Source organism: Gracilinanus agilis, chromosome 2 (assembly GCF_016433145.1).
Source record: "Gracilinanus agilis isolate LMUSP501 chromosome 2, AgileGrace, whole genome shotgun sequence".
Lineage (NCBI taxonomy): Eukaryota > Metazoa > Chordata > Mammalia > Didelphimorphia > Didelphidae > Gracilinanus > Gracilinanus agilis.
The window spans coordinates 458588953-458616941 of NC_058131.1; the positions used below are offsets into that span (position 1 = coordinate 458588953).

Genomic DNA, 27989 nt, shown 5'->3' on the forward strand with positions numbered 1-27989 from the left:
CCAGCTGTGTGACCCTGGGCAAGTCACTTGACCCCCATTGCCCACCCTTACCACTCTTCCACCAAGGAGCCAATACACACAAGTTAAGGGTTTAAAAAAAAAAAGTCTTTCAGGATTGTTCCAGATCATTGCATTGCTGAGAGCAGCGAAGTTTTCACAGATAATCATCATACAATATTGCTGTTACTGTGTACAATGTTTTCCTTGTTCTGCTTATTTCACTCTGCATCAGTTCTTGCAGATCTTTCCTGCTTTTTGAAATCATTCTGCTTATCATTTCTTATAGCACAATAGTATTCCATCACCAACATGTACCACAATTTGTTCAGCCATTCCCCAATGGGTGGACATCCCCTCAATTTCCAGTTCTTTGCCACTACAAAGAAAGCTCTCTTTAGTCGCCCATTTTGAAGTCCATCTTAAACCAACGTTTTTTTACATGCTTTTTACATGGAGCCTTTCCACAGCAAGCTCCTTGATGGCTGGGATTGGTTTTTGTCTTTGTATCATTGTCACCTAGCAAATAAATACTTCTTGACTCATTTTACCCAGATGATTAATAGTTCTATTATGTTCCATTTTATCCTATAACATGATTCATTTATAGTTATATATTCTCTATCTAATTTGATAGTTTTATTTAAATGATCTATTATCTAAAATTACTTAAATTATTTATTTTCTATGATCATAATTTATTAGTTTCCTTTTCATTTACTACTGTCTTATTTCTGTAATTTCTTTCAGTGGATAGAGGGCTGGACCTGGAGTAGGGAAGTTCTGTATTCAAGTCTGGCCTCAGACAATTCCTAGCTGTGTAACCCTGGACAAACCTCTGCTCCCCTTTCCTTAACTATAAAACGGGGCTAATGATAGATAGCATTTACTTTGTAGGATTGTTGTGATGGTCCAGTGAGATAATATTTGTAAAAGCATTTACTTAGCACATTGCCTGGCACATAGGCTCTATATAAATGTTTATGTTCCTTTCTTCTTCTTTTCCTTATTTTATACAAAGTCTATTTGTTCTCCTTAACTGCTTAACTCTTAAAAACATTTTTTAAAAATCCCTATTTTTTTTTTTTTGTCTTACTAACAACTCTAAAACAAAGCAAGGACTAAGCAAATAGAGTTAGGTGACTTGCCCAGGTTCACATAGCTAGTTAGTTCTGAGGTCAAATTTGAACCCCTGTCCTTCCAACGCCAGGCCTGGTGCTAGATTTTCTGTGTCATCTAGCTGTTCCCCTTAACTCTTGCTTTTCAATCATTTTGCCTCTTAAAAAATGAACTAATTTAGCTTTTGCTACTTTTTAAATTAAAAAAATGTTTTGAGAGTTTTTGTTTTTGTGTTTTAATTTCTAAATATATTCCCCCTTCCATTCAGTAAGCTCTCTCAGCCAATTCAACAAATACATACTGTTTGTTTGTTTTTTCCTCTAAGGCCCTCACCAGCAATACGATATTTATAATACCTGTTGAATTCCTCATGGTCATTAGAATATATTGGCCGCTTTTATCTTAAAACTGTTAAAAAATCCCCTGGGTTTTCACATACAATTTTTCTTACAGGTTTCTGAATTTCAGTTTGTTTGTCTTATCTTGTTCTCTTCTAAACTAATGAATTGTAATACTTCTTTCCAGTCTCTAGCCTTTGCTGGACACTACTTGTTCTGAGCCATTAAACATCAGATCAGCTAAATTTACTCTTCTCTCCTTTCTGGTCAACTAAGCCTTCTTCTCCAAAGTGTTGAAACTATTGTGACAAAATGCTAAATTCGATAATTATCTGACTCAAACATTTATGAAGTGAAAGTCTCTGATTAGCCTAACTTACCTTGTCAGGTATCTTCCACCTTCCTTTCAGTCTTGCCATACACGCTACCTGAGAGGGCAAGCCAGCCTTTTCCTTTTCAAATAATGAGGCTGACACAATGAAATTTTAAATAATGATCAAGGATTTTTTTTTTATTCATTAAGTTTTAATATCATTACAGAAAATGTTATGGTACAGAATTGTTCAACATTAGGTTTCTTATTTCTCTGTTCATTTAATTTCCACATGAATGCTGGTAACACTAATATCTGTACAAGATCAGTCTTTGATTCTTTTAATTTTTTTTTTTTTTAGTTCTGTACATTTTTAAATGTATTGGTTAAAAAGGCTGTCAGCACTTAAGGAAGCATTTTTTTTTTCCCGTTTGTTCAAATAAAAGGTATTCAGTTACTGCCCAAGAGGACTGTGCCGGGTGGTTGCTGGGATGAAAGATACCCCTGGACCCTGCTGTAAAGGGGGTGGCACACCCCAAGGTAGAGCGAGATCCCCACACAGTCAGTCTTCTTTTGGCACTGTGCACATAAACACAAGATACAAGAGAAAGAACAAGCCAAAGCTCTCTGTGAAGTGGTTATGAAGCATACTAAGAAGGGAAATCCAAGTGTTTCCTAAGCTAGTATAAATAAGCAGACAGCCTTGTTTAAAGAGCATAAGTAGTTGTATTTTAAAGATGAGAAAACACAAGTTCTGCAGGCACCTACTGCTGTCTACTAAAAGCTACCGCTATCAGACCTAGCATTGAACACACAAAGCAATTGCAAGAAAGGAAAAAGTTGCTTTGATATAATCAGAAGAAATTTCTTTGATAAGATTTTCTTTTTAGGTGTTTTTTTTTTAAAAGGTTTTTATTTAAATTCATTTGAAATATAGGTCAAGGTGTTGACTATACTGATCAACTTTTATCCAAATCAGAAAAAACTAGCTGTGCCGTTGCATATTACAGGATACAGTCAATGATATGTAGACATGCATCAAAGCTTTGCTCTCGCTGGGGGTCATCATAGTCTCCCAATGACCATGACGTCCACCACCTCGCCCTTGTGAAGTTCCACATACTGCTCAGTTTTTGGAGGTAGCATCAACAGTCCATTGGCACTGCGCATACTCATCAGACGACTACTCATCTGATTCCCTGCAAGACAGAGGTCCTTATTAGCAGATAGTATCGATTGTTGTTGAGGCATTTTTTCCAAAATGAAAACATATTGAACAAAAATGCAAGTAATATAGAAAAGAGAGGCTCTGATTTCTTGCAGCTTGGAATGTTAGAGCTAAATGGGGCTGTAAAGATCACAGAGGCTACCTCCCTAATGAAAAAAATGAAAAAGAGCTGACATTTAGGTGGTATTTTAAGGTTTATAAAACTCATCATCTCATTTGGCCCTCACAATAATGAGCCTACAAGGTGGGACTTACGGTTGAGGAAATGAAGGCTCAGAGAGGTTAAATGACTTGCCTGTGGTTACACAGCTAGTGCCAAAGGCAGGATTTAAAACCAGGTCTCACATTACTCCAAGAGACTTTTCAAGTCATAAAGATGATGAATGCAATTTCTCATTTCAAAATCTTGTCTCTCTGTCTTCCCTACATCCTGCATCCCATACCCTCTTCAAGTAGGCCCTCAAGCCCACCCCAGAGAAGGGGCTCTGATTCACTGTTTCTTGTGCTGTTCCACTCTACGGCTTCCCTAAATCCCTACCAGATGAGGTACAAACCTTTCTCTTGCTACCTCTTCCAGAGCCATCTTCCCATCCAGCTTGGCCTTACCCTACCTCAGTTCCTGTGCTCCTCTCCCTTCTTTCTCTTTCAAGTCCTTGTCAAAAACCTTTACCTTCTGTCTTAGAATCAACGGTAAGTATTGATTCCAAGGCTGAAAAGTGGTGAGGACTTGATGACTAGGGTTAAATGACTTGCCCAGGGTCACACAGCTAGGAAGTATCTGAGGCCAGATTTAAACTGAGGACCTCCTGTCTCTGGGCCTGGCTCTCTATCCACTATACTACCTAGCTGTACCCTCTGCCTTCTTTTTTCCCTGGTGCCATCTGGGCACACAGTTCTCTCATTTTTCAACTTCTTGGTACTTACAAAAATCTGGGTTTCTTCAAAAGACATTACTTGCTATTCCCCAACAATAAACATGAACAGCAATCATAACACAAAAAAACTGGGCCAAAAAGAAGGGGAAGGATACTCCTTGCTTTTCCCTGCTACTTCTGGAACACTACCACTGGTCTGCAACTTTTGTACTTCTAAAGTTCACTCCATCCATATATATCACTTGGCCCAGGTTTCTTTTGCTATAATCGGATGGCCTGCAGGTCACTCTTCTACTTTCCTCCAAGAGTTCATTTAATAACTGGTTTATAGTTTTCTTCTCTTTCCCAACCTCTGCCCCCTTACTTAGGGACTATGATACTCTCATGAACAAGTTGGTCTCCCAGGTCTTCAGTGTCCTCAAGTTCCATGGCCTACGTGACACTTTTCCTCCTTCATAATCTTGACCCTATAAAATTTATATTTTTGACCGAAAATGTATAATTTAACTAATTTATAGTATAAATGATCAGTTCAATTATACATTTTCTATCAACTCTTGAATTCTTTGTCCTACCACCAATCATGTGCTGCTAGTCCTGAACTATGAGTCAATGCTACCATCTACCTTCTCTCTTCTTTTAAAAAAAAAAAAAAATTTTTTTTAAACCCTTGTACTTCGGTGTATTGTCTCATAGGTGGAAGATTGGTAAGGGTCAAGTGACTTGCCCAGGGTCACACAGCTGGGAAGTGGCTAAGGCCGGGTTTGAACCTAGGACCTCCTGTCTCTAGGCCTGTACCTTCTCTCTTAATACCAACTTACTAAAATCTACTGAAGGAAGCCACTCAATTGTGACCAATGGATACATTATAAAGTCATGTTATCTGGGTTGGGGCTTTTTGCAGCACTGCACCCTTTTGTTCTTCTCTGATTGTTTTCTCTCTCCTCAAGGTCTATGTACCCCTCTCTCAGAAGACCCTGCCTCTTCATTGTCTGAGAAAATGGAAGCCATTTATATATAGTCAGTTTCTTTATGTTCCCATTCCATATCTTAAAAGCACTATACATCTGACCTCTTTTTTTCCAGGCTTTGAGAAAGGAGACCCTTTTTCTTGTCTAGGCCAACCACTCTCATTATGCACTCTTGATTCCATTTCCTCCTTTCTCCTCAAGGAGTTTGTATTTTCGATCATTAATTCAAAATCTTTCATCTTCCATCCACCTTTTTTTAAGGTCTTGTCCTCGCATCTCTTTGATGCTTTAGAGACTGATAATCACCCATACCTCTGGGAATACTCTCTATTGCCTTGTCTTCCATGACTTTCATTTCTGTTGGTTCTCTTACCTGTGTGATAATTTCTCCTTAGTTTTCTTTCTCATCATTATCCATCTCCTGTCCTCTAAATGTAGGTATCCCCCATGTCTGTTTTAAGCTTCCTTTGCTTCTCATTCTATAATCTCTCCTTGGAAGATCTCATTGATGACCAAAGAGTTCATTCAAATTATCAACATAGATAACTCTCTAATTTATGAATCTATCTCTATAATCTTTCTCACGAATATTCAGCTGTTCTGTTGGACATCTCTACCTTGCAGTGCTATCACCACCTCAAACCCAACATATCCCAAATGACGCTAATAATCTTATCCCTTAAACATACCTCTTCTTCAGAGTGGGTATAGAGCCTTGCTGGCATCCTTGACTCTTCTCTCTGCCTCTCACCTCAGTCCCATTCCCACATCCAATAAGTTGTCAAGTCTTGTTGGTTTAGTCTCTACATCTTTTCCTTCTCTTTCACTCTACTTGAATTACTACCATCCTAATTCAGATCATCGCCTCTTACCTAGCATTCTATTCTTCTAATTGTTCTCTCACCTCACTATACCATCATAATTATTAAAACATGTATTCCTAAGATATTGGTCTGCTGTCATTCTCTGAACAAAAAACACTGGTTCCCTATATCTTCTAGATTAAAATGCAAACTCCTCAGTTTGGCAAGATTTAAACATCCTCCATAGTCACTTCAACCTGTCTTTCCACCTTTATTTCATATTACTTCTCCTTCACACACTTTATTTTCTAGCCAAATGGGAATAATTTTTGTTCTCTGAATCTGACATCACATTTCCTGTTTCTATTCATGAGAATACATTTTTCTCCATGCTGAGAATGCAAACCCTTCTCATCTTTGCAATTAAAGATCTTTCTCTTCTAAGTTCAGCTCAGGTATCACCACTTAGGAAGCCTTTTCTGATTCATAGTTGCTAGCACTATCTACCATCCTCGGGTCACTTCATGTTTACATGTGTCATCTCTCCAGCATCTTTTAGGGAGGGAAGTCTGAGCAAAGACACAGTGACAAAAAATGGTGTTGTGTGAGGCAAAATGAGGTCAGTTTGGCTGAAGTGAAAGATAGTCGAAGGGAAATAATATCTAGAAAGGATGAGAAGGTAGTTTAGAGTCAGATTAGGAAGGACTTTTTTTTTTTTAAGTCCTTATCTTCTGTCTTAGAATCCATACAAGTATTAGTTCCAAGACAGAAGAGAGGGTAAGAGCTGGGCAACTGGGATTAATTTGCCAGGGTCACACAACTAGGGAACACCTGAGACCAGATTTGAATCTGGATCCTCCTGACTCCAGGCCTGGTTCTCTATCCACTGAGCCAACTAGTCGCTCCTAGGTAGGGCTTTCAACAACAGAGGAGTTTGTATTTGATCCTGGAGTCATGGTGCAGCCACTGGAGCTTCTAGAGCAAGGGAACAACATGGCCATAACTGTGTTTCTATAACCAAATTTTACTTTATCAGATCATCTTTTGTTTTTGTGACTGTTAGGAATGACTTTGAAGGAATACAAAGTCAAATTTAGCAAGCTACCTTTTATAGCTTTAATCGGCTATATTTCATGCCATTTCACAAAATGCCACAATACTCAGGCTACCCATTTGATATGACAGAAAATGAGGAATTTGTAAAGTCTTTTTCCATACTCTGTAGTAATATGATAGGATGATTTCCTCCCCGACATGACCTATAGTCTTTGTGTCTAGATTAGAGATAGTGGATATGGTTTTTTTAAATTTAAATTTAAATTTTGAATATTTTCCCATAGTTACATGTTTCATGTCCTTTCCCTCTCTCCCCAAACCCCCCACCCTCCCATAGCTGACACACAATTCCACTGGGTTTTACATGTATCATTGATTAAGACCTAATTCCATATTATTGATAGTTGGACTAGAGTTATCATTTAGTGTCTACATCCCCAGTAATATCCCCATCAGCCCATGTGATCAAGCAGTTGTTTTTCTTCTGTGTTTCTATGAGACAGTGGATATGTGACCAAGAATTTTGGAGTCGGAGAGTTGGAATGGAAGAGACTTAATGCAACAGAAAATTGTGACATTGCTTTAGAAACCAAAAGCGGCTTTAGTTATATGATGACAAATACGTGTATGTCCCCACTTCCAGACTTTGCAGTTGCGTTTAGTTTCTTTGTTAAGATTTTATTTTTTCAGATTTTGCTTAAAAGGCATTTATGCAAATTTACTTGCAATATAGTTGAAGATGTGTTTCTATTGATCAGTTTTTCATATAAGCAGAAAAACTAGCTACAAGGGAGCTGCCCAGAGGAACAGGAATGATCCCATCATACTCCTTGGCAGGACGCATGACTGCTACTCCTTGGTATTGACATTTTGGACTAGAGGAAAGTCATCTTAACATGGTAGAATGAGGCTTCTATAAAAGATCCTGTTATATCCTCAACTGGACCCAGATCATCCCTTTAAGAGAATGTTCTAGGACACTTCACCCCACCTGAGCCTTCTGCATTGTGGGACCTACCTCCTCCTCTTTCCCCTTTCTGTTCCTAATTGGCTTATAAAAGGTGTTCCACAATTCCACATTTGCAATTCAGATAGTTATCTAGCTAAACAAAATGAAAGGAGCTATGTTTTAATTTTTAACTCTTGCCTGTTATGTCAGAATGCCCAAACCTGCAGGAATACTGAGTCAAGCTTTCAAAAGGAAAATTTCCAATCATCTAAACCTATTAAGGTCAATATAAAGAGCTAAGTAATCATACACAGAGACCAGGTAGGAAAAGATTCTTGAACACGGGAATGACCAACCTGTACTCTGAGCCCAAGGCAGTGGTTCTTGGTGATGCCAAGTCAGGATACACCGATGATATTCTGGGCGAGGATCCAGTTTCACATCACATGATAACTGTAGAGACAAAGGGTAAAAAAACCAAACCTGTTGTTTTCCTCTTATTGGTTTTGATTGGTTCAGACCAGCATACCGGAGATATTTCTTCCAGTCTCTGATATAGCGTGGTGGACATGACAAATGCAATGGGTCTGGGCTGCTCTCACTTATCACTATCCCTCCTAATGGCTGGGGAAGGTCAGGGCCCCTTTGGTGGGATGAGGAGGAAGGAAGGCCTGGAAACTTGGATGCCTGATTGGTAAGAGGCTAAGTGGAGAGGAGAAGGTTGTTTATAAGCCTGCCGAATCACAGTGATTTTAAAAAATATCCAGCACAGATCAGGTAGAATTGAAGCAGCTTGTCAGGTAGTAAAAGAAATCCTCTCCAAGAATTTAAATATACTTGAATAGGAGAAAAAAACAAATCCCAGCATGAAGATACAGTACATTTTCCCTTGTCTCTTCAGAGTTTGTCATTAGTGTTCTAATACTAAGAAATATAAAATATATACATATATTCACACAGACATGTAATTTACATGATGCATAGGTGGATACCGATATTATATAGACATAAAAATATATGTGAAGGAAGAGACATCACGATAGATGATAAATATAATCTTTTCAAAGGGTTATGACAATCTGGATTAACCAGAACATTGACATTATAAAAAATTCTTCTGGGTGACTCCTTTCCACAGAATGGAAAAGGACAATGAAATCCTTTGGTTACTAAAAGCAAAAACAGTACGCCCACATTTTATATCATAGACTGACTAATCAGGCTTTAAGTCAATGAGATTTAACTACTATTCCTTTTATGTTTGTCTTTTAATTTACCCTTGGTGATAAATCTGATAAGTTAAAGAAACAATAGGTACAAGAAACAAGGTAGATGCCTAAAGGTATTCTCTGACAAAGTTGAATAACACACAATTATATCCCATAGCTCATAGAAGATTTAGTTCAATGTCAGAATGAATACAGCTTGTTCCAGTATATGGGAACTAATGTTGCCCTCAGAGAAACCTTTTATGTATCTTCAGTTTACTGCAACCAGAAGAGATCATGAATATATAAATTTTGACAAGATGGAAATCTGATTACTTTAGTAAATCAGTCTCAAAGAGGTCTATCCTCCACCCATGTACTATGTATGTTCTTAGAAATTCCTTCCTTTCTTAATCCAAGCTCTTTATCTTTTTTTAGAACCTGGCTTGAAATATATTTCCTCCAAGAAGGCTTTTCTGATTAAATCTCACCCATTTGATTACTCATTTACTCTCTGCTCCTCATGTGACTTAGTGAACTTAGTTTAAACCATTTTTTCCTTATATATTGATTTAGGGCTTGTCCTCTCAGACTAATATCCTTGGAATCTAATGTAATTAGGTTGTTTCATGTTATAATCACATTGATATCTTCCTTGGGGTAGAGATCTTTGATTTCTTTTTGTAGCCTTCAGAATACTCTGTTGGGAGTCAGGAGACAAGGGTTCCGTTCCTACATCTGCCACATTCTGTATGAACTCGAGCAAATTACTTGGCCTTTTTGTGCCTTAGTTTTCTCATATACAAAATGAGGCCAGAGCAGAAAATCTCTAAGGTGTCCTCCTTCAAGCTTTGTTTTAAGACCTGGGTTGTCAGTGAAAAAAAATAGTCATTTGTATGAAGTTAAAAATTAAAACCCAATCACATAAACAATACTGTGACTATACAGTACTTTTCTTGCAAAGAGCTAAAAATCTATACAGTTTTTAGGAAATCTGAATGTAACTATGAAGGTAAGACTGTATTGAGCCTTATTTATAAAAAAAATCAGAGGGATTAAAAAACTCCTAACCATTTCAAAAAAAATAGGTATCTGCCATCTCTCCCGCCGGGAAGTGTTTATGGGATCATTCTTTTACCTCCACATAGCTCCACCCAATGCTAATGGGTAACTGTTTTCTCCAATCCCTAGGAAAGAGTTCAGTTGAATCTTGACTGAGAACTAAGTAGGAAGCTCTCACCTTGGTTTCACGTGGAGGGATTTGTCCTAAGCCTAAGCCTAGACTGGCTCCTGAGCCTCTTGGACTGAGGAGATAAGGGCACTCTAAAGTGCTGCCTGCCAGGGCCTTGAAACCAATCTGCTTCAGCCCATCAACAAATAGTTATTAAGTTCCAAGCACTGTTCTAGGGAAACAAAGATAAAATGAAAGCATCCCTTTACATGCTCCAGGGGGAAGAAAATATGTATATAAATAAGCAAATACCAAATCAGTACACTGCATCTGAGAACAAATTACACAGATTTCAAATACCTGATATGGCTCTAAAGGTTTCCAGCCTACCATTCCTTCTACCTCCCAGCCCAGCCCCTCCCAAAAAAACAAGAAACAAAATGTGCACATTAAACAGAGTAAGCTTTATCTTCAACTGGCTTCATCTTTGGCATGAACCCACTCATCTGGTAGTCTCCTTAACACTGAAATATGTTGACTTAATTAGAGTCGCGCACATGGAGAGAATTCTAGTGGCATCTTTTTTTCCCCCAGTAGCTTACAAAAGCATGACCACAGTTAAAAGATCAACTCTGATAGGCTGCAGTGGCATTTATTAACATTCAGAGATCCGATCATTAAAAGACCTTGAAAAATCTTATTTCCCTTTCCTTTTCCTATTTTTTCACTAATTCAAATAAAAAATGCTCTGATCTCTGACTTGAATTTCTCACTCTTTCAGCCTCACATGTGATGGCTCATCTTGCATGTCTTTGAAATCCTTGGTCTTTTGAAATGCTCGGGGGACAGAACAGCACACATGGCGACTACAATTATATAAATAAATAGAACACTAAAGTGAAGCCCAATCCCAAGGGGGCTGGGATGAGGAATCTCAACCCTAGAAGCTAAGGGGGAAGGAGGGTTCCTCCCCCTGGAATCCAGGTGTAGAATGTTGTATAAACTGTCAGCTGAGAGAGGTCAGAGATGATGAGCCCAAAGGGACTCTGGCTCCCTGGAGAGGAAATAGCAAAGCCAAGTTAACCCTCAGGGCCTGGGCTCCATATTTAGCTTTCAGTGGAGAACAATAGGAAGCATGCTGGCTGTGGAGTCAGAGGGTCTAAATCGTATGGCTCTTTTGAGGGCCAGATATGGCTCTTTCTGCAGGAGCCATACAGTCAATTTTTTTCAGGCGCTGTTACAGGAGCGTGCACTGTGAGCACTGTACGGCTCTCACGAAATTACTTTTAAAAAATGTGGCGTTTATGGCTCTCACAGCCAAAAAGGTTGCCGACCCCTGCTCTAAATCCTGCCTCTTAGGAGCAGCTACAGTGCTCAGTGGATAGAGAGCCAGGCCTGAAGTCAGGAGGAGCTGGGTTCAAATTTGGCCTCAGATATTTCCTAGATGTGTGATCCTGGGTGAGTCACTTAATAATCCCTTCTGCCTTGCCCTGGCTACTCTTCTGTTTTAGAACTGATACTAAGACAGAAAAGTAAGAGTTACAAATAAATAAATAAATAAATAAATACATAGATAAATAAATAAATCCTGCCTCAGTCACTACTTCTGTGACTTTGGGCAAGGTACATGGCTTTTTCAGGTCTCGGTTTCCCCACGGCCTCCAAATTCTCTTTTAACTCTGAATTTATGATCCTCTTCACTGTCTCATGCTGCTTAACTGTTTTCAAACTCTGTTGAGGAATAGTGGAGGAACATTCTATCTAGAAGTGGCTGTGATATTAAGACAAAGGACATTAATACAATTAATTTCAAAATAAGAAATGCTTTGAAAATATCTGTCAGCTAAATTCATGAACTATTTGCACTTTGAGCAGAAAAAAATTAAATCTAATAGCATTTTTATTAATGAACCATAAACAGGGTGGATATTTCAATAAAATGTATATACATTTTAGTAATTATTATATTTTTCTATAATAAAAATCATAATTATTATAGCTTATAGCTTAAGGAAGCGTGTTCTCTGTCAGTTTCTCTGCATTTCTGAGAATAATGTAAAGAAATACAATGTTATGTTATATAATAATACAGCATTTCTGGTGAAAAAGCAGAGCAAGCAAATTCAATGTGACGTTTTTAAGTCTATCTTTATGGATTACTTTTGCTCACACAATATTTTTTTTTAACCTTTACCTTCTGTCTTAGAATCAATTCTTTGTATTGGTTCCAAGGCTGAAGAGCAGTAAGGGCTAGGCATTGGGGGTTAAGTTCCTTGCTCAGGGTCACATAGCTAGGAAAAGTCTGAGGTCATATTTGAACCCAGAACCTCCCTCTCTAGGTCTGTCTCTCTATCTACTGAACTACCCAGCTGCCCCCTCACAGTATTTTTCTGAAGTACCTCATAAGTAAAAGCCTAGAGGAACCTAAGTGGTGCAAGTAGACAGGGTGCTGGTTTGGAGGCAGGAAGAATGGAGCTCAAATCCGGCCTTGGACATTTACTAGCTTGCAATAAAATTGCAAGGAGGTTGTGTGACCCTGGGCAAGCCACTTAACTTCTATCTATCTCAGTTTCCTCACCTATAAAATGAGGATAATAATAACACCCATCTCTCTGGGTTGTTGTGAAGAACAAATGAGATAATAATTATAAGGCACTATCTGACGTATAGTAAGTGCTATGTAAATGTTAGCTATTATTTTTAAGGGCATTTAGAGAAGAGAAAGAAAAGGGAGGATATTCTTAATTCTATCTATTTTTCAGGTAAATGACCATCTAGAGAACCTTATATAGTATATATGTGGTCTCGACGTTGATGGGACAGTTGTGCTAGAGTGCGCTTGTCTTTGTGATCTATCAGAAAAACTTGCTTTGAGTACTGGATTTGCCTCTGTACGACTTGGAAAGGCCCCTTCTCTGCTCTGGATCTGTCTCAGAAATGGGGGTGGGGGGTGTTGGACTAGCTAATTTCAAAGGTCCTTTCCAGTCTAGAAGCCTGTCATTTGACTATCTACATTGGGAATAAAAGCCTTCTCAGGTTTGGCAGACAGTGACCGCAGAAGAGATTTACTGTTCTACCTCTTGTGGTGTTTCCAATAAAGCCAGCAACAATGACAACATTGTCTTTACTGCCAGTCCTTCCACAGTAGTCCCTCTGAAGCATCTGCCTCAGACTTAATGAGGAAACCCTGAAACATATTCTTTTTTCAAATGTTTTTGCTCTCCAGGAACATTTCCATTTTCCAAAACCACCTTAGTATTCCCTTATTTCACTTGACTATATGGCACGTCTGCCTATCAAAATTTCTCCTTTTAGGAAAAAAACCTACATCACAATAAAAAGAAAAAACCAAACCCTTACTTTCTGCCTTAGTGTCAATTCTTAGACAGAAGAGCAGCAAGGGCAGGGCAATCAGGGGTAAGGGACTTGCCCAGGATCACATGGATAGGAAATACCATAATATCTGAGGCCAGATTTGAACCCAGGTGGTCCTGACTCCAGGCCTGGCTCTCTATCCCCTGTGCTACGTAGGTGCCCCTATGCTGCATTTAATAGAATTATTTGACAGTATTATTGCCTTGTACCTCTAGTAAGACCTCAATAAAGGCTGGACTTCTCACATACTATTATGACACTGAATTTATGATCATGAGTTTGTGTGAAAGTTCAAGGCTCAGATTGCATATTCATTTTATTGAAATGTTCTACTTCCCTGCTTACATCAGTTAGAAAGTATTTTGTTCAATGTTTATAGAGTGCAGAGCCCTGAGTACTCTGGAATTAAAATAAGGAAAGAGATTCTAGCAGGGAGTGGCAGGCCCAATTCCTTTTTACAAAGAAAACTTACCTTCCTATCTCCATGCCTTCCCCCAGGCAGGCGATCCACTCCCTCCTTACTTCAGCCTCACCTAATCACCTTTAAGTTCCCTTCAGAGCTCCCCTTAAGAACCTACTCGTCTGTGAGGCCCTTCCTAGGCCCTCTCTCTCCTTAACTTGTTTTAATCCTTTATATGTATAGCCAGCCCCTACATCACAGGCCAGGGGATAGAAAGCTGGCCTCAGAGCTAGGAAGAGCGGGGTTCAAGGCTAACTCTGATACCTTCCAGGCTCTGGGCCCCGGGGCAGGACACTTCACTGTCCTCTCCTTCAGGCAAGTCTCTAAGGTTAGAATTGTAAAGGAGGCGGCTCTCATGCTTGGGTAGAAAGTAGAGTTCCTATATTAATGGAATTATAGTTCAGTCCCTGCCCAGCATCTAACTTGACCTAAGGTGTATCTTGCATACACTTATAATTAAAAAGTGATTTTTCCTTAAAGAATGAAAGATCTTTGAGGAAGGAGGAAAATGCTTCTTTGATCCTAACCCCAACCAAACAGGCAAAGTGAATGTAAAATGCTGTAGCACTGAATGGTTGACTTTCTAACAAAACCTGGTCTCAAAAAATAAAAAGCGTAGCTCCTCTTAGGCCCCTGTGGCTGGAGGCAGAGGCCTGTGCCTGGACACTGCACACAGCCTTCCCACAATGCAGGTCAGGGAGAGCTGAGAAAGGAGAAAGAAGCCCAGCTGCAATCGAATGCCTGCGTTCCACTGGCTTTTGTTAATTCTTGGCATTCTGCTCATTTAGAAAGCTGAGGTTAGAGGATTCACACTTTTTAAAGCAAAGTCAAATAACTGGATGCTGAGACTATGACTTTGCAGTTGGGGTGACTGCAGTAGTTAAAAGTGCTTCTTAAACAGAGTATGGGACAGTGTTTAAGATGCAAATGTCCAAGCTGATGAGGCCTGCTAGCAGACAGAGTGATATGGCTCTATGGGAGATGGGGATTTGATGGATTCTTGGACCAAGTTTTGCATTCCCATTAGTGGACAGGAAATTGGAAGCATTATGGAAACAACGTATAGAACATCAGTGTGATTTAAAGAGCCCATCCAGGCAGCTTTGTCTAATGGAATACAGCTACAAATGTCAGTCTCAAAAAAGAGAGATTTTAGGTATTAACATAGGCAAAGCACAAAAGGATTCTTTGGGCTTTGCTAGTGCCAGAGAATTCTGATTAGTATTCTCTTGTCACCAACAGGGCTTTCTTATTTCTTAAATTTAGTACAATTTTAGTACATATTTATTGAACTCCTTGTTGGATCTCTACACTGAATGTGGGAATGTACTGAGATGGTAAATCTGGCTTAAAGGAGAAAAAGTTCTTTCCACACACTAGTCTACCCTTCACTTTTTAATTTTATAGGATTTCCAAAGCCAGAGAATTCTTAAATTTCATCTTGTTAGTTCTGGCTAATATATTATGGAATCCTAAACAATTTTTTTTCTTTCTTGATATTACATAACATTTAGATGTTCATATAATACTTGGCTATATTGGAGGCAGAGACTCGCCAGCTAGCCAGTGGTTGGTTATGAACCCTGGGTCTGAGTATTTTCCAATGCACCAACTCTTGTTATTTGAAGAAGGGGGAGATACCAAACACATGAAAAAAAGTCTTAGACTTTTTTTTTTATCATCACCAAGAAAAAAAGATGGCAGATTTCAGAAATGTATCCCAACTTCCCCATCTATATAACATGTTTATGAGCACAATCTACACATCTATCAAGGTCATCCTTGTTATGATAAGGGAATAGGTAGACTTTTCTGTTAATGCTGTTCTGCAGCAAACATATCAAACACATTACTGAGTGCATGTAATGTGGGAATATTTAACCAAATAAATAAAAACACAATAAAGCACAAAAAATTAAAGGGATTTCTCCATTAGTGGATATGGTCCAGCAGAGACCAGATAACCATTTTCAAGAATATTTTAGACAGGACTCCTGCTTATGTATGGGTTGGATTAGGTACTCTTTGAGCTTCCTTCCAAAAAAAAAAGTGTAAGGAAAATGTATAGACATAATCAAATTTTTTTCATATTCCTTTGGTATTTAAAGGAAAGGGAAAATTAAACTTATTTCAAATAACTTTGAGTATTTTTCCTAGTGTCAGTGTTCCTACTTTAAAATCCTTTATGGTCATCTTTTCTTATCTATCATCAGTCTTTTCTCGTACATTTTTTATCTGTTGTTTGGTAGCTCATTGATAGCAGAAACTAAGGCTTATTCATCTCTGTATCCCTAGTACTTTGCAGCATGCCTTACTCACAGTAGAATAACTGAAATAAGTTTGAGGTAGGTGGGAAAGCACATATTGATGGCTACATACTAGGCATTTAGACCTCAAAACCTATGTCAGTTTGAGGTCAGAGTAGTGCCTGCCAGGCACTGGATATTTTTTGCTGGTATAGTATGCCTCCTTGATATCCATTCTTAATTTTTATTTCTCAGATGTTCTTTTTAGGCTTTCAATTATGTGAAGATTATTCTCTTCTGCAGCCAAGAATGACTTCAGAGAGAATGTGAAAGAACAGAGGAGACTGGCCTTCTTCAAATTTACATTTTTCCCCCTTGTCGGCAAAAGCTCCAGGTAATTATAGACAGTTGAAAAAGTGGATCCTTAGCGTTTAGTTATTTTTTGTTTGCTACATCTAGAGAACATTACCCTGGCTTTGATAATTGTTGGCCGAGGATCCAGGATCCCCTGCATCTTCCTCAGTGCTGGGACAACAAAGAGATTGCAGGTGACCACAGCTGACACAGGGTTTCCTGAAAAACAAACAAAAAAAACCAACCAGTTAGATAAACAAAGAAATGTTTTTGAATTAATGTCCTCATTGCTAGTTTTTCAATTAGTTTGTATGTACAAAACCTCCTGTTGGGGCTGTTTTAGTTAAAAACTTTGAAAACTATGAAGTGCTTAAGTTCAACAGGAGTTAGGTACCTAAAGTGACTCATCTTTATTCCTTACTTCTTCTGAAGCATTTCAACTTAAAAAGGGATCCTAATAAAAAATATTTTAAAGGATCATAATAGAAGAGTGATTGTATAAAAATGCTATACCATGTATACAATTCTTTGGGACTACCCATGAAAGACATACTGTTTTAAGAAGATGCTTGACAGTAGTTCTGAATGTTCATACAACTTCTTTACTAGTTTGACATCATTTATGACCTCACTCATGTAGGCATTCATTCCATTTGTGCACACTGCATCCTATTTCTGCTTTTTCATTCTGGATAATTCTGGGGACTCCTCCCAACATTATGGAAGCCTTCCCTTGGGTCTTTATATATTTTACAAGTACCAATCAGTGATCTGGGTTATATTTCTGTTATTTCTCACTCTTACCACATAACCAAACAATTTCCTTTCCTGATCATTACATTTCCTTGATTAAATATCCCTTATGTCACCAACAAGTAAGATAGCCTACAACACTATAAAATAACTAAAGAATGAAGTACTTAATGATATATAAATACATTCACTTAAAATTGGGAAAAGGAGTCGAGGAACAAAAATGTAATTATTCAAGGAGGTTTTCCTCTAAGAAGGAAGGCAGTATGGTGCAGGGGAAGGAGAACCATTCTTAAGAGTCAAAAGAATGGCATTCTAGTTTTACTCTGCTACTAATAAGCTATGTGAGCCTGGTCAAACCACTTGTCCCGTGCCTCAGTTTACATCTACAAAATGAGATTTGGGCTGAATGAGTTCTAAGGTTCCTTCAAGGTCAAAAATGATTTGATTCTATGATTCTGTTCATTTTTCTTTCTTTCACACAACCAAATATGATTGGTAGGAGATAATTTCATTTTTTTTTTTAGCTCTTTCTCATTTGGTTGTTTAAGGAAAGAGATCTGAAACCTGCAAAGCTCTATAAAAAAACTACCTGCTGGACATCTCCCTACCCATATACCCATACCTAAAGCTCAATTCAATTCAATAAACATTTATTAAGTGATTACAACGTGAAAGGCACTGTGTTGGGCACCTGAGATAAAAACAAAAAACAAGCACAGGGGCAGTGAGGTGGCTCAGTGTATAGAGAATCTGGTCTGGAACCAGGAGGTCCTGGGTTCAAATTTAGCTTTAGATATTTCCTTACCCTGGGAAAATCACTTAATCCTGATTGTTTAGCCCTTATTGCTTTTCTGCCTTAGAATCAATTCAAGGCAGAAGGTAAGGGTTTAAAAAAATAAAAAAATACAATCCAGACCCCAGTTTACAGTCTATTGGTGGGATATAAGAAGTGTAATATAATAAATAATGTGGTAGGAGCAAAGGAGGAATTTAATCATAATCAGGTGTTATGCAAAAATTTGAGGAGGGAGAGAGAACACTTTGGGCTGAGTCAAGGGTGGGAAGAGATTGGAGAAGGCTGGGCTGTGAATAGAGCCTGGAAAAAAAAAAGAGAATTTTAATAGAGATGAAGGGAATACATAGTGCACATGAGGAAAATTCCAAATGAATTGATGGGAAGAGTGAAATGAGGGGTCAAGATTGAGAAATACAGCTAATAGCTAGCTCAGTTTTGGTTGGAATTTAGAGTGTATGTGAAAAATGGTGGAAAGGCTGGATGGAGATAAATTGCAGAGGGCCTAAAATGATAGGTTAAGGATTTAATACTTTATCTCATTGGCATTTGGAAGGCACTGAAGGTTTTTGAGAAAACATGTGCATTAGGACTATTATTCTGTCAAATGTGTGAAGGATAGATTGGAGAGGGGAGGGACTGGAGACAGAGAAGTTAATACATACAAAACCGAACTGATTATCCTTTTATCCCTCAGCCAACCCTGCTCTCTCTATTGACTTCCTTGTTTCTGTTTGTAGCATCACAGTCCTTCTGGTCGAGCATACCTGATACCCTGGAGTCATCTTTGGATCTTTAGTTTCCTTGCCTCTCACAACCCATTAGTTGCAAATTGTCTGTTTTACCCTAGAAATATGTCTTAGATCTTCTTTCCTTCCACAGGGTCACTACCTTTATTTAAAACTTCCATACTTCTCTCTTAGACTATGAGACTGGCCTCCTAAAATGATCTCCCTGACTACTATTTCTCCTTTTTTAATCCATCTATCACAAAGATGACAAATAATTTTCCTAAGGCAGAGATCTAGCCATATAATGTCTTTTCAAAAACTTTTACTGGTATATCAATTGGTTAAAGAAAAAAAAGTTCCTTGGTCCAGCATTCAAGTTCCTCCATAATCTGGCTACAACCTATGATTTTACCTTATAATAAGCATACTTATTTACCACCTAGATGAATAGAGAGGATAGAGTGACTGGCTTTGAGTCTGGAAGAACTGGGTTCAGGTCCAACCTTGTAGTAAGTACATAAATAAGCTGTGCAAATCTGGGCAAGTCAACCTCTGTTTGTCTCCGTTTCCTCAATTGTAAAATGGGGTTAAATACACACAGCTATGTTGCAGGGTTGTTGGGTGGATCAAATGAAATAATGTTTGCACAGTGCCTGGAACACAGAAGGTACTTTATAAATGTTTATTCTTTGTCCTTCCCATTTAACCTCTTTCAATCTCAGTTTCCTCATATGTAAAATGGGAATAATAACATCTTTTGTTGTTGAGTTGTTTTAGTCATTTCGGATTCTTTGTGACCCCAAATGGGTTTTTTTTGGGCAAAAATACTGAAGTGATTTGCCATTTCCTTCTCCAGCTCATTTTATAGATGAGGAGACAATGCATGCAGAGTTAAATGACTTGCTCAGAGACACACAGCTAGTAAGTATCTGAGGCCAGATCTGAACTCAGCTCCAGGCCCAACACTAACTACTTTGCCACCTAGCTGCCCCATGCCTAGCATTAGTGTTTAATAAACCCTTGTTCCCTTCTTCTTAGTGCCATCCCCCTATTTTATATTATTCCCTTTCATGAATACCATATTCTAGCCAAACTAGACTTTTAACTTGTTCCTTGACCTTATTTTTTTCTCTCTTGCCCTTAAATTTCTGTAGGTTGTACCTATAATGCTTAGAACACAGTGCTTCCACATCTCTGCCTGCTGAAATCCTTCTCTTCCTTTAGAGATGGTCAAGAATTTCCTTCTCCGTCTTTCCCACCCTCCCTCAATGAAAGTAAGGTCTTCTTTCTTAATCTTTCATAATCTTTTAGCTATCCTTCTTTTTCGCAATGATGATATTCACTCTTTCAGTACAGTAAATTTATATCAACGTAAGCTCCTTAAGGCCATGGACTATTTTATTTTTCATCTGAGTATTGTCATTACCTAGCATTGCACATTGCATTGAATAATAAAATTTACATTTACATAATGTTTTAAGGTTTGCAAAGTGCTTTACAGACATTAACAAGCTTGAATCAGTTGACTAATAAATGCCAATTTGAATTATTATTTTAATAGGTGCTTAATCACATCAAATAAATTGGCCAAATTTTCACTTGTCATCATTTTCTATTGCTGATAAAATTCTGATCTTTCCTAAAAAGAAGACCAGTGTAGCAATTTGTGGCTTTTAATTAGCCTAGGTAATTAGGGATGTTTGTTTTAGATTTCGAATGAATTGTAATCTGTTAAGAGTCTTTTCATCTACTTGGGATTTTTTTACATGTACATAGAGCTTGTTTCCCTCATTAGAAGGCTGAGCTCAGAGACTTTTTACCTTTCTTTGCATTCCCGAGACTTAGTAATCACTTACATGCGGTTGAGAGTTGAGTGATTGATTTGATTGCTTCTTAGCCTAGTATTTCATCTTCCCATTGTGAAGATCCCCACTGTGGATCACGTCGGTACTACACTCATTAATCAATGAGCATTTATTAAGGGCCTACTATGAGGCAGGTTGCTAAGAAACACAAATCCCTAAGTGACGCTGTCCATTTACATTCTATGGATGGGGGAGAATACAACACGTTGATTAATAAGTAAATCCAGGCTATGGGCCAAATCAACCCAAGTGATGTTGGCTGGAGAGATGGCCCTTGAGCTGAATCTTGGAGGGAACTAGTGGTTCCAAGTGGTAGAAGTGAAGAGGAGATGGATGGAAGATAGATGGAGTATCATAAAAAGGAGCAGCTGCATAGGAGAGAATAATGTGCAATCGGCCTAGAAAGACAGGCTAGAGGTAGGTCATGAAGAGTTTTAAATGCCTAATAAAGGAGCTTATATTTTATTTTAAAGGCAATAGGGAGCCAACAAAGCTTCATGAGCAGGACAGTAATATGTTCAGAACTAGGAATATCAATTTGATATTTGTGTAAGGCATGGATTTATAAAAGGGAGAACAGTTCAATTAGGAAGGTATTATAAATATTCCCAACAAGAGGTGGTGATAAGAGGCTGAGGATGGACATGATGTGAGTAGAGAGGAAGGGATGGATGTCAAAGCCATTAAGGAGATAAAATCAAATTTATTAACTTTTTAAAAAAGATCCTTACCTTCCATCTTAGAAACAATAGTGAGTATTGGTTTCAAGGTAGTAAAGGCCAGGCAATGGGGGTTAAATGACTTGCCCAGGGTCACACAGCTAGAATTCATTCCCTTTCAATAACATCCTAAGGATATACCATATACTTTTATCTCAAAATATAAGAGGAAAACTTTTCTTGAAAAGGCCAGAAAACTTCATTCAACAGAGATTATATTACCATTTTAGTATTTAAAAATAATTTTTAAAAAATAATAAAAACTGGTAAAGGCTCTAACTATATGGCAGTGAGGAAAGCAGCGATATGATTTTTACTTCTTAAAGCTTTGGAGGATGCTGTTGAGATGTGATATTCTGCTGCCCTCTTTTGGTTCATTAGGGATGAGCAGAGAACATTCCAAACAGTACAGTATAGAAAGTACAGTAGGGCCCTGTATTCATGGGGGATAGGATACATACATTCCAAAACCTACCCTGGATAGCTAAAACCATGGGAATAAACAACCACAGTAAGGCATTGCCAGCATTAAATACAGTCATGGCAAAGTACATTGTACATTATTATGCAGTAGTCCCCCCTTATCCATGGGGAATACGTTTCCAAGACTCCCAGGAGATGCCTGAAACCTGAGACAATTCTCCTTGTAACTTTCGACACCTGTTAACTTTACTGCATAGTAGAGTGCTTGTTCTCTCTGTCTCTGTCTCTTTTTCTCTGTACTCCTGTTCCTCAGCTCAGTGCTCCACGGTCCACCCCCTTCCTTTTCTCCCTAAAATCTAAAAAAACTCTTCAAATGAAAGCAGAAGAACTGACCTCTGGACAGGCCACCTCTGGCAACCTCTGCCCCATTCCACTCACCTGTTCACCCAGAACTGAAACTGCTCAAAGCAAAACTGCATAATAATTTGGGAGGGAGAAGGAGGGGAAGGAAACTACTGTTCTGGTCGCTGCAATACATTTTGAGGGAGGCAATTCCCAACTCACCGTCAATAATCCCTAACTCTAATGTGATTATGATCAATTAAGAGGTTGCAGATCAATGAAATCTGCTAAATGTATCTCTGAGGTGTCCTGGGATGGGCATCTGGGTCTCAGAAAGCACTTTTGTGAATGAAGAGAATGTGGAGTCCTCAGATTAGACTTTCTGCTCATGGGAGGTTGCATTAGGGATCACATCTTAACTGTCTCAATAAATTACTTAACCCATCCCTCTTCTGAACCTCTTTATTTTTTTTATTTTTATTTTTTTAAACCCTTGTACTTTGGTGTATTGTCTCATAGGTGGAAGATTGGTAAGGGTGGGCAATGGGGGTCAAGTGACTTGCCCAGGGTCACACAGCTGGGAAGTGGCTGAGGCCAGGCTTGAACCTAGGACCTCCTGTCTCTAGGCCTGACTCTCACTCCACTGAGCTACCCAGCTGCCCCTGAACCTCTTTATTTTTGTTGAAGGTATCATCATGCTTTCAGTCTTCCTAGATTCATACCAATCCCACACTCTTATTCATCCCACATATTGGTCAGTGCCCTATCTTGTTTTCTATATCTCCAATCTGACCTCTTCTTTCTACTCCCATAACCACTGCCCTACCGCAGGCTTTCATTTTCTTAAAGCACAAATCTGACCTTGACCTGCCTCAATAAACTCCAGTGTCTACTTATTACCTCAGGGAAACAAATGTTAAATTCTTTTGTTTGACATTCAAAGCTCTTCATACCTTGGTTCCAACCTTCCTTTATTGCTTCCCTCTATCACAGTATGCTATTATTCATGCAAATTGACCTGACACTCATCTCCTGCTTTAGTGCTCTTTCATGCCTAGAAAATATTCCCTCCACAACTTCTCAGAGTCCTTAGTCTTGTTTGTTTCTGTCCCCCCCAACCCCTGTGCCACCTTTTCATGAAGACTTTCTTGATTCCCCTGGCCGCTGTTTCCTTCCCTCCCAAATCACCTAGCCTCTGTTTTGTATATAATAACATATGTACATGTCTCCCTTTGCTAGACTGTAACCTCCTGGAGGGCAGGAACTGTATTCCTTTTGGCTTCACATCTCCTTTGTTGGATTTTTATCCATATGACCTCTGCTATCAGAGGGGGTACCCCAAAGCTTGGTGCTGGGCTCTCTTCTCCCTCTATACAATGAATTCTGAACTCATTGTCTTTAGCTCCTAATCCCCTCCTCTTTTCCAAAATTTTCCTTTTAATTTCAAGGGTATCACTGTTCTTCCCCAGGCACTAAGCCTTGCAATCTAGGTTTTAGTCTTGACTCCTCACTCCCACCCTCTATATCAATCAGTGGCCAAGTCTGGTCATTTTGGCCTTTGAAATATCGCTCATATACATTCCCTTCTCTCCTCTGACATTGCCACCAATCCAGTGTGGAGCCTCACTTCACACCTGAACTACTGCAATACCTGGTCTAGACCCTCTTCCTATTTCAACCTATCTTCCACTCTGCTGTCAAATTAATCCTTCCTCCCCAGCCCTGCCTCCCTTCCCTTCCCCTCTCTCCCTCCTCACCTCATAGTTTTCCTGGTTTTTTGCTAGTCCCATCTAAAGTCCTACTTTCTACAAGAAATCTTTCCCAGTGCTTCTTAATCTTCTTGCCTTCCCTCTGAGATTACCCCCCCCCCTCAATTTATTCTGTCTCTATCTTGTATGTTGCTTTCCCAAAGACTGAGAGTTGCTTGAGAGCAGGGATTGTTTTATTGCCTCTTTCCTTGTATTTTCAATGCTAGCATAGTGCCTAGCACATAGGTGCTTAATAAATGCTAGCTGACTGACTATGTCATACTGCTGCTTACTTTTCAAATAACAGGTATTTAAAATTTTTTTTTTTAATTTTTTTTTTATTTTTATTTTAAACCCTTAACTTCTGTGTATTGACCCATAGGTGAAAGATTGGTAAGGGTAGGCAATGGGGGTCAAGTGACTTGCCCAGGGTCACACAGCTGGGAAGTGTCTGAGGCCGGATTTGAACCTAGGACCTCCTGTCTCTAGGCCTGGCTCTCAATCCACTAAGCTACCCAGCTGCCCCTATTTAAAATTTTTTATTGAATAAAAAAGGAACGACATCAACCTTCTTATAAACAAAATGAAGTAAGAAGTGACAAGTAATTATTTCTTTATGGAACACAATTTTGTATTAATGAGAGAAGAAAAATATCAGAACTAAATAGCACTTCATTATAGCCACATTTTGGGGGATGAAAGGGACATGATGTATCACATTCTCATTATTTTAGTTTAGAAACTAGTTTTCTGACACCTAATTCCTCCCATAGTGTTTTAAGTCCTTTATGATAGATTTTTTTTTATAATTTTTCTAAAGCATGTTCAGATTTAGATGCTTTAGAATACATTTATTCTATGTATATCAAATACTCTTTACTTTTATATACAAACAATAGCTTAGTTGTTAGAACTATTATACAATAAAAAATAAATACCTCGGATTCCAAGGATTTAATTGTAAAGGTCAGTTCTGCTTGAAGTGAATGGTTTTCTTCTCTTTTGAAAGACTGTGTTAAAAAGGTAGCATTTTAACAGTGGGGAGAGAACCTGGATTCAGGTTCCCTCTCTGATGTTTATGATCTGTATGACCTTCAGTAAATTTCTCATCCTCCCTGGGTTTCAGTTTTCTCCTCTGTATAAAGAGAGGAATTGGACCAGAAAGCCCCTGGGCCATCCATCTCTTCCAACTTTTTACATCTATGATCCTATGAACTTTTGTATCCGTGGAAATGAGGCCTTGTCACCGCAGGTGTCTAAATAGTCGTGCATGACTGGTACTGATCTTGTGGCTCAGGAGCAGCCAGGAGAAAATCCTGAACGAAACTTGACTTAAAGAGTCTGGCAAAGAGCTTATGAAGCATCAGTATAATTGCAAACCTGGCAGCAAGTGCTACGATTTCAGTTTTTGAAGGTTGGTGGAGTGTTAGACTTCTCTATGGAATCCACAGATCCTCACTCTTAGGAGACATAGAAGTGGGATGATATTATGGAATTTCAGAATTTTCAGAATTTAGCCTTTCAGAACCAGAAGGAAACCCACAGGTCATCTGATTTAACTCATAGTCATCATCTGTTAGCTCTCTATGATGGGCTGAAGAGTCAATGGCCAGAAAGAGGGAGCATTAGGGATATGGAACTCAAGATTTGTTAAATGGGAAATCACATAAGATTTCTGCCCCTTTTTTAGAGAAAGCAACCGAAATTATGTTTTTCTTACCTGGTAGTGCAAAGATTATTTTTCTTACACCATCAATGTCCAAGGTTGCAAATGTTGTTGGCAGGCTGAAGAGAAATTAAGTTGTTTTTATATACTAGATATAAAATACACAACTGAATTAAATAATGAAGTCCTCCTATTATGTCATTATAACATATAAATGATCACTTAGGTATAAAATATTTTATTTAACTTGATCTTTTCTGTTGTCCATTGAACACCAACTATTTAACAAGAATTTAAGGAGACTTGTTTTAAATATCTTTCTCTGGTGTAACCTCTCTCTCCTTTTTTTGTTTGTTATTTTTCTTCCTTTAGTCTGCTTAGGGTACTAATGTGTAAATATAAATTCTGAAGCTTACTCTGCTGTACTGGTTACTCTATTCTTTGCTCTCCTGGGCTCATATACCTCCAGCTCATTTCTCAATGCAGGAGAGAATTCTTTTTCTGGACTTGCTTGCTTTGTATTAAAGGACAGATTTCATTATACTAAAACCTAAGCTAATCAGAACCCATGGGGTTTACTGCATAAACTCCCACCATGTTTTTTATTTTGTCCATAAGGGGGAATCTTTCTAAGATTGGTATCACATACTAAGGGGCTAGATAACATAGCAGGAAAAGAAATGAATTTGGGTTTGAGTCTGAGCTTTATTAGCTCTAAGATTCTGTTGTTAGGGTGACTCACTTCATCATCTCCCTGAGCCCACATTTCTTCATCTTGAAATTAAGGATGGCATTCCCTACCTTAAAAGAAAGCTCCCAGAGAAATGTTAAGTATTATATCCGACTTACTGACCTAGCAACATGCTTGGAACATAGGAGGTACTGAATAAATGCTCGGTGAATTGGAGTGAAATCTTTTTTGCAAAATGCAAAGCACTATGTAACCATGAGCTCTGGCTTCTTACTCAGAAAATACACACAATTATTTAGCTTTTCTTTTCTTTTCTTTTTCTTTATTTCTTTTTTTTTTTTAAAGAATGTGCCAAGGTGGGTTAGAGGACTCCAGTCTGGTAGCTCAAGGTTATCATTATGAATATATCAGTTGTTCTATTCTGTAGTAATATTGGGAGGTCATCAAGGGTCAATGCAGTGGCCCCTACTCCAAATAACCACACATCCTTGTGTTTTTTTTTTTTTTTTTTTTTTTTTTGAGTTCTTGTGATTGCTTTTATGGCTTTGCTACCTCTTTTCTTGGAGTCTGGCTATCTGCTGACACTTCTTACTGCAGTCTGGGGCCAGTGTTTGGCTGCTTCTAATCTGCTATGGGCTTGGGCTTGGGAAAGAGATATCCAAACTCCTTAGAACTGGTACATTAAGATGAGCAAATAGCATAAAGAATCCTGTACAAAAATAATCCTGCACAAAAGGACTGAGAACTGGCTTCTGTCTACATTACATTCATTCCAAAATGAAACAATGTAATTGCCTCTGGTGGGTGGAAAGAACTTCTACCAGAAATTTTAATGCTTCTTTTCGTCTTTCTATCAAGTAGCAATAGCCCTTAAAAAATCTCCTTACTTCTCTCCACATTCCAGCCTCCTTAAAGAGGCCACCTAAATTCCCCAGCCAATCACCAAAACAAAACACCACCCACAAAGATCCGGGAACTAGATGATATGTTTGTGCCAAATGCCTCCTACTCTCCTTTCCTTAGGACAAGGGATCATTTCTTCTCAATTGCTAATTTGTTTTGGGGAGGCTGGGCTTCAGCTTTGTGTCATTTATGAATCTGAAGGCTAAGAATGTGATTGCAACCAGTTCACTTTAACAAAATCCTATTTACACAAAAAATGTTATTACCAAATAATGTTTGTAATGTGAATGATTATAAACACAAGTGTCTTATCTTAAAAATGCTGTGGCTAAATAGCAATTTCCTTGGTACTTTTCAGACTGGGACAAGCATGCATGCAAGTGACTGAAGTCACAAACTTATGACTCCAGGGAAGAGGAATAACCATTAAGGACAGATAAGCATCTGAAACGCACAAAGGCCCAGACTAACAAAGAATGAAGGAAGAAGAATAGCCAAATTAAATAGCAGGGAGGTTAAGAGAATTTTTAATCATAGATATTAGAGCAATAATTCTCCTCTAGGAGTGAGGGCAGGAAATGTTTGCACATTTTATACAGGGAAGAGACTCTATCAATTCATTTTTTGTGGTTAACAAGAAATACAGAGAAACCACTTGGAATGTCCTTTGTATAATTAATTAAACTGGCAATACCTAGAGAAAAAACTTGAATAGCTGTGGTAAAACAGTTAATATCTATCTAAAACAAATATTCTTCTCAGTAGGAATGAGAGGCAATGTGGTGTAGTAGATAAGGCTCTGAACTTGAGTCACAAAGTCCTACTAAACGGGATCTGAATGAGCTCTGTGATCCTGGGCAAATCATTTAGCCTCAGTTTCCTCATCTGT

At 38.4% G+C, this 27989-nt stretch overlaps 1 protein-coding gene across 8 annotated transcripts in view; it reads right to left on the reverse strand.

The window, feature by feature from the left end:
- Positions 1 to 2660: 2660 nt before the first annotated feature.
- Positions 2661 to 27989, reverse strand: part of GPHN (gephyrin) — a 787688-nt gene continuing 762359 nt past the window's right edge. For all 8 annotated transcript variants that reach the window (XM_044664832.1, XM_044664830.1, XM_044664831.1 and 5 more), the window contains 4 exons: positions 25561 to 25625; positions 16579 to 16682; positions 8006 to 8102; positions 2661 to 2966 (listed from right to left, as the gene is read on the reverse strand). In XM_044664832.1, the coding sequence (XP_044520767.1) occupies positions 2833 to 2966; positions 8006 to 8102; positions 16579 to 16682; positions 25561 to 25625 (400 nt within the window). In that variant the 3' untranslated portion in view covers positions 2661 to 2832. The remainder of the gene's footprint in view (positions 2967 to 8005; positions 8103 to 16578; positions 16683 to 25560; positions 25626 to 27989) is intronic.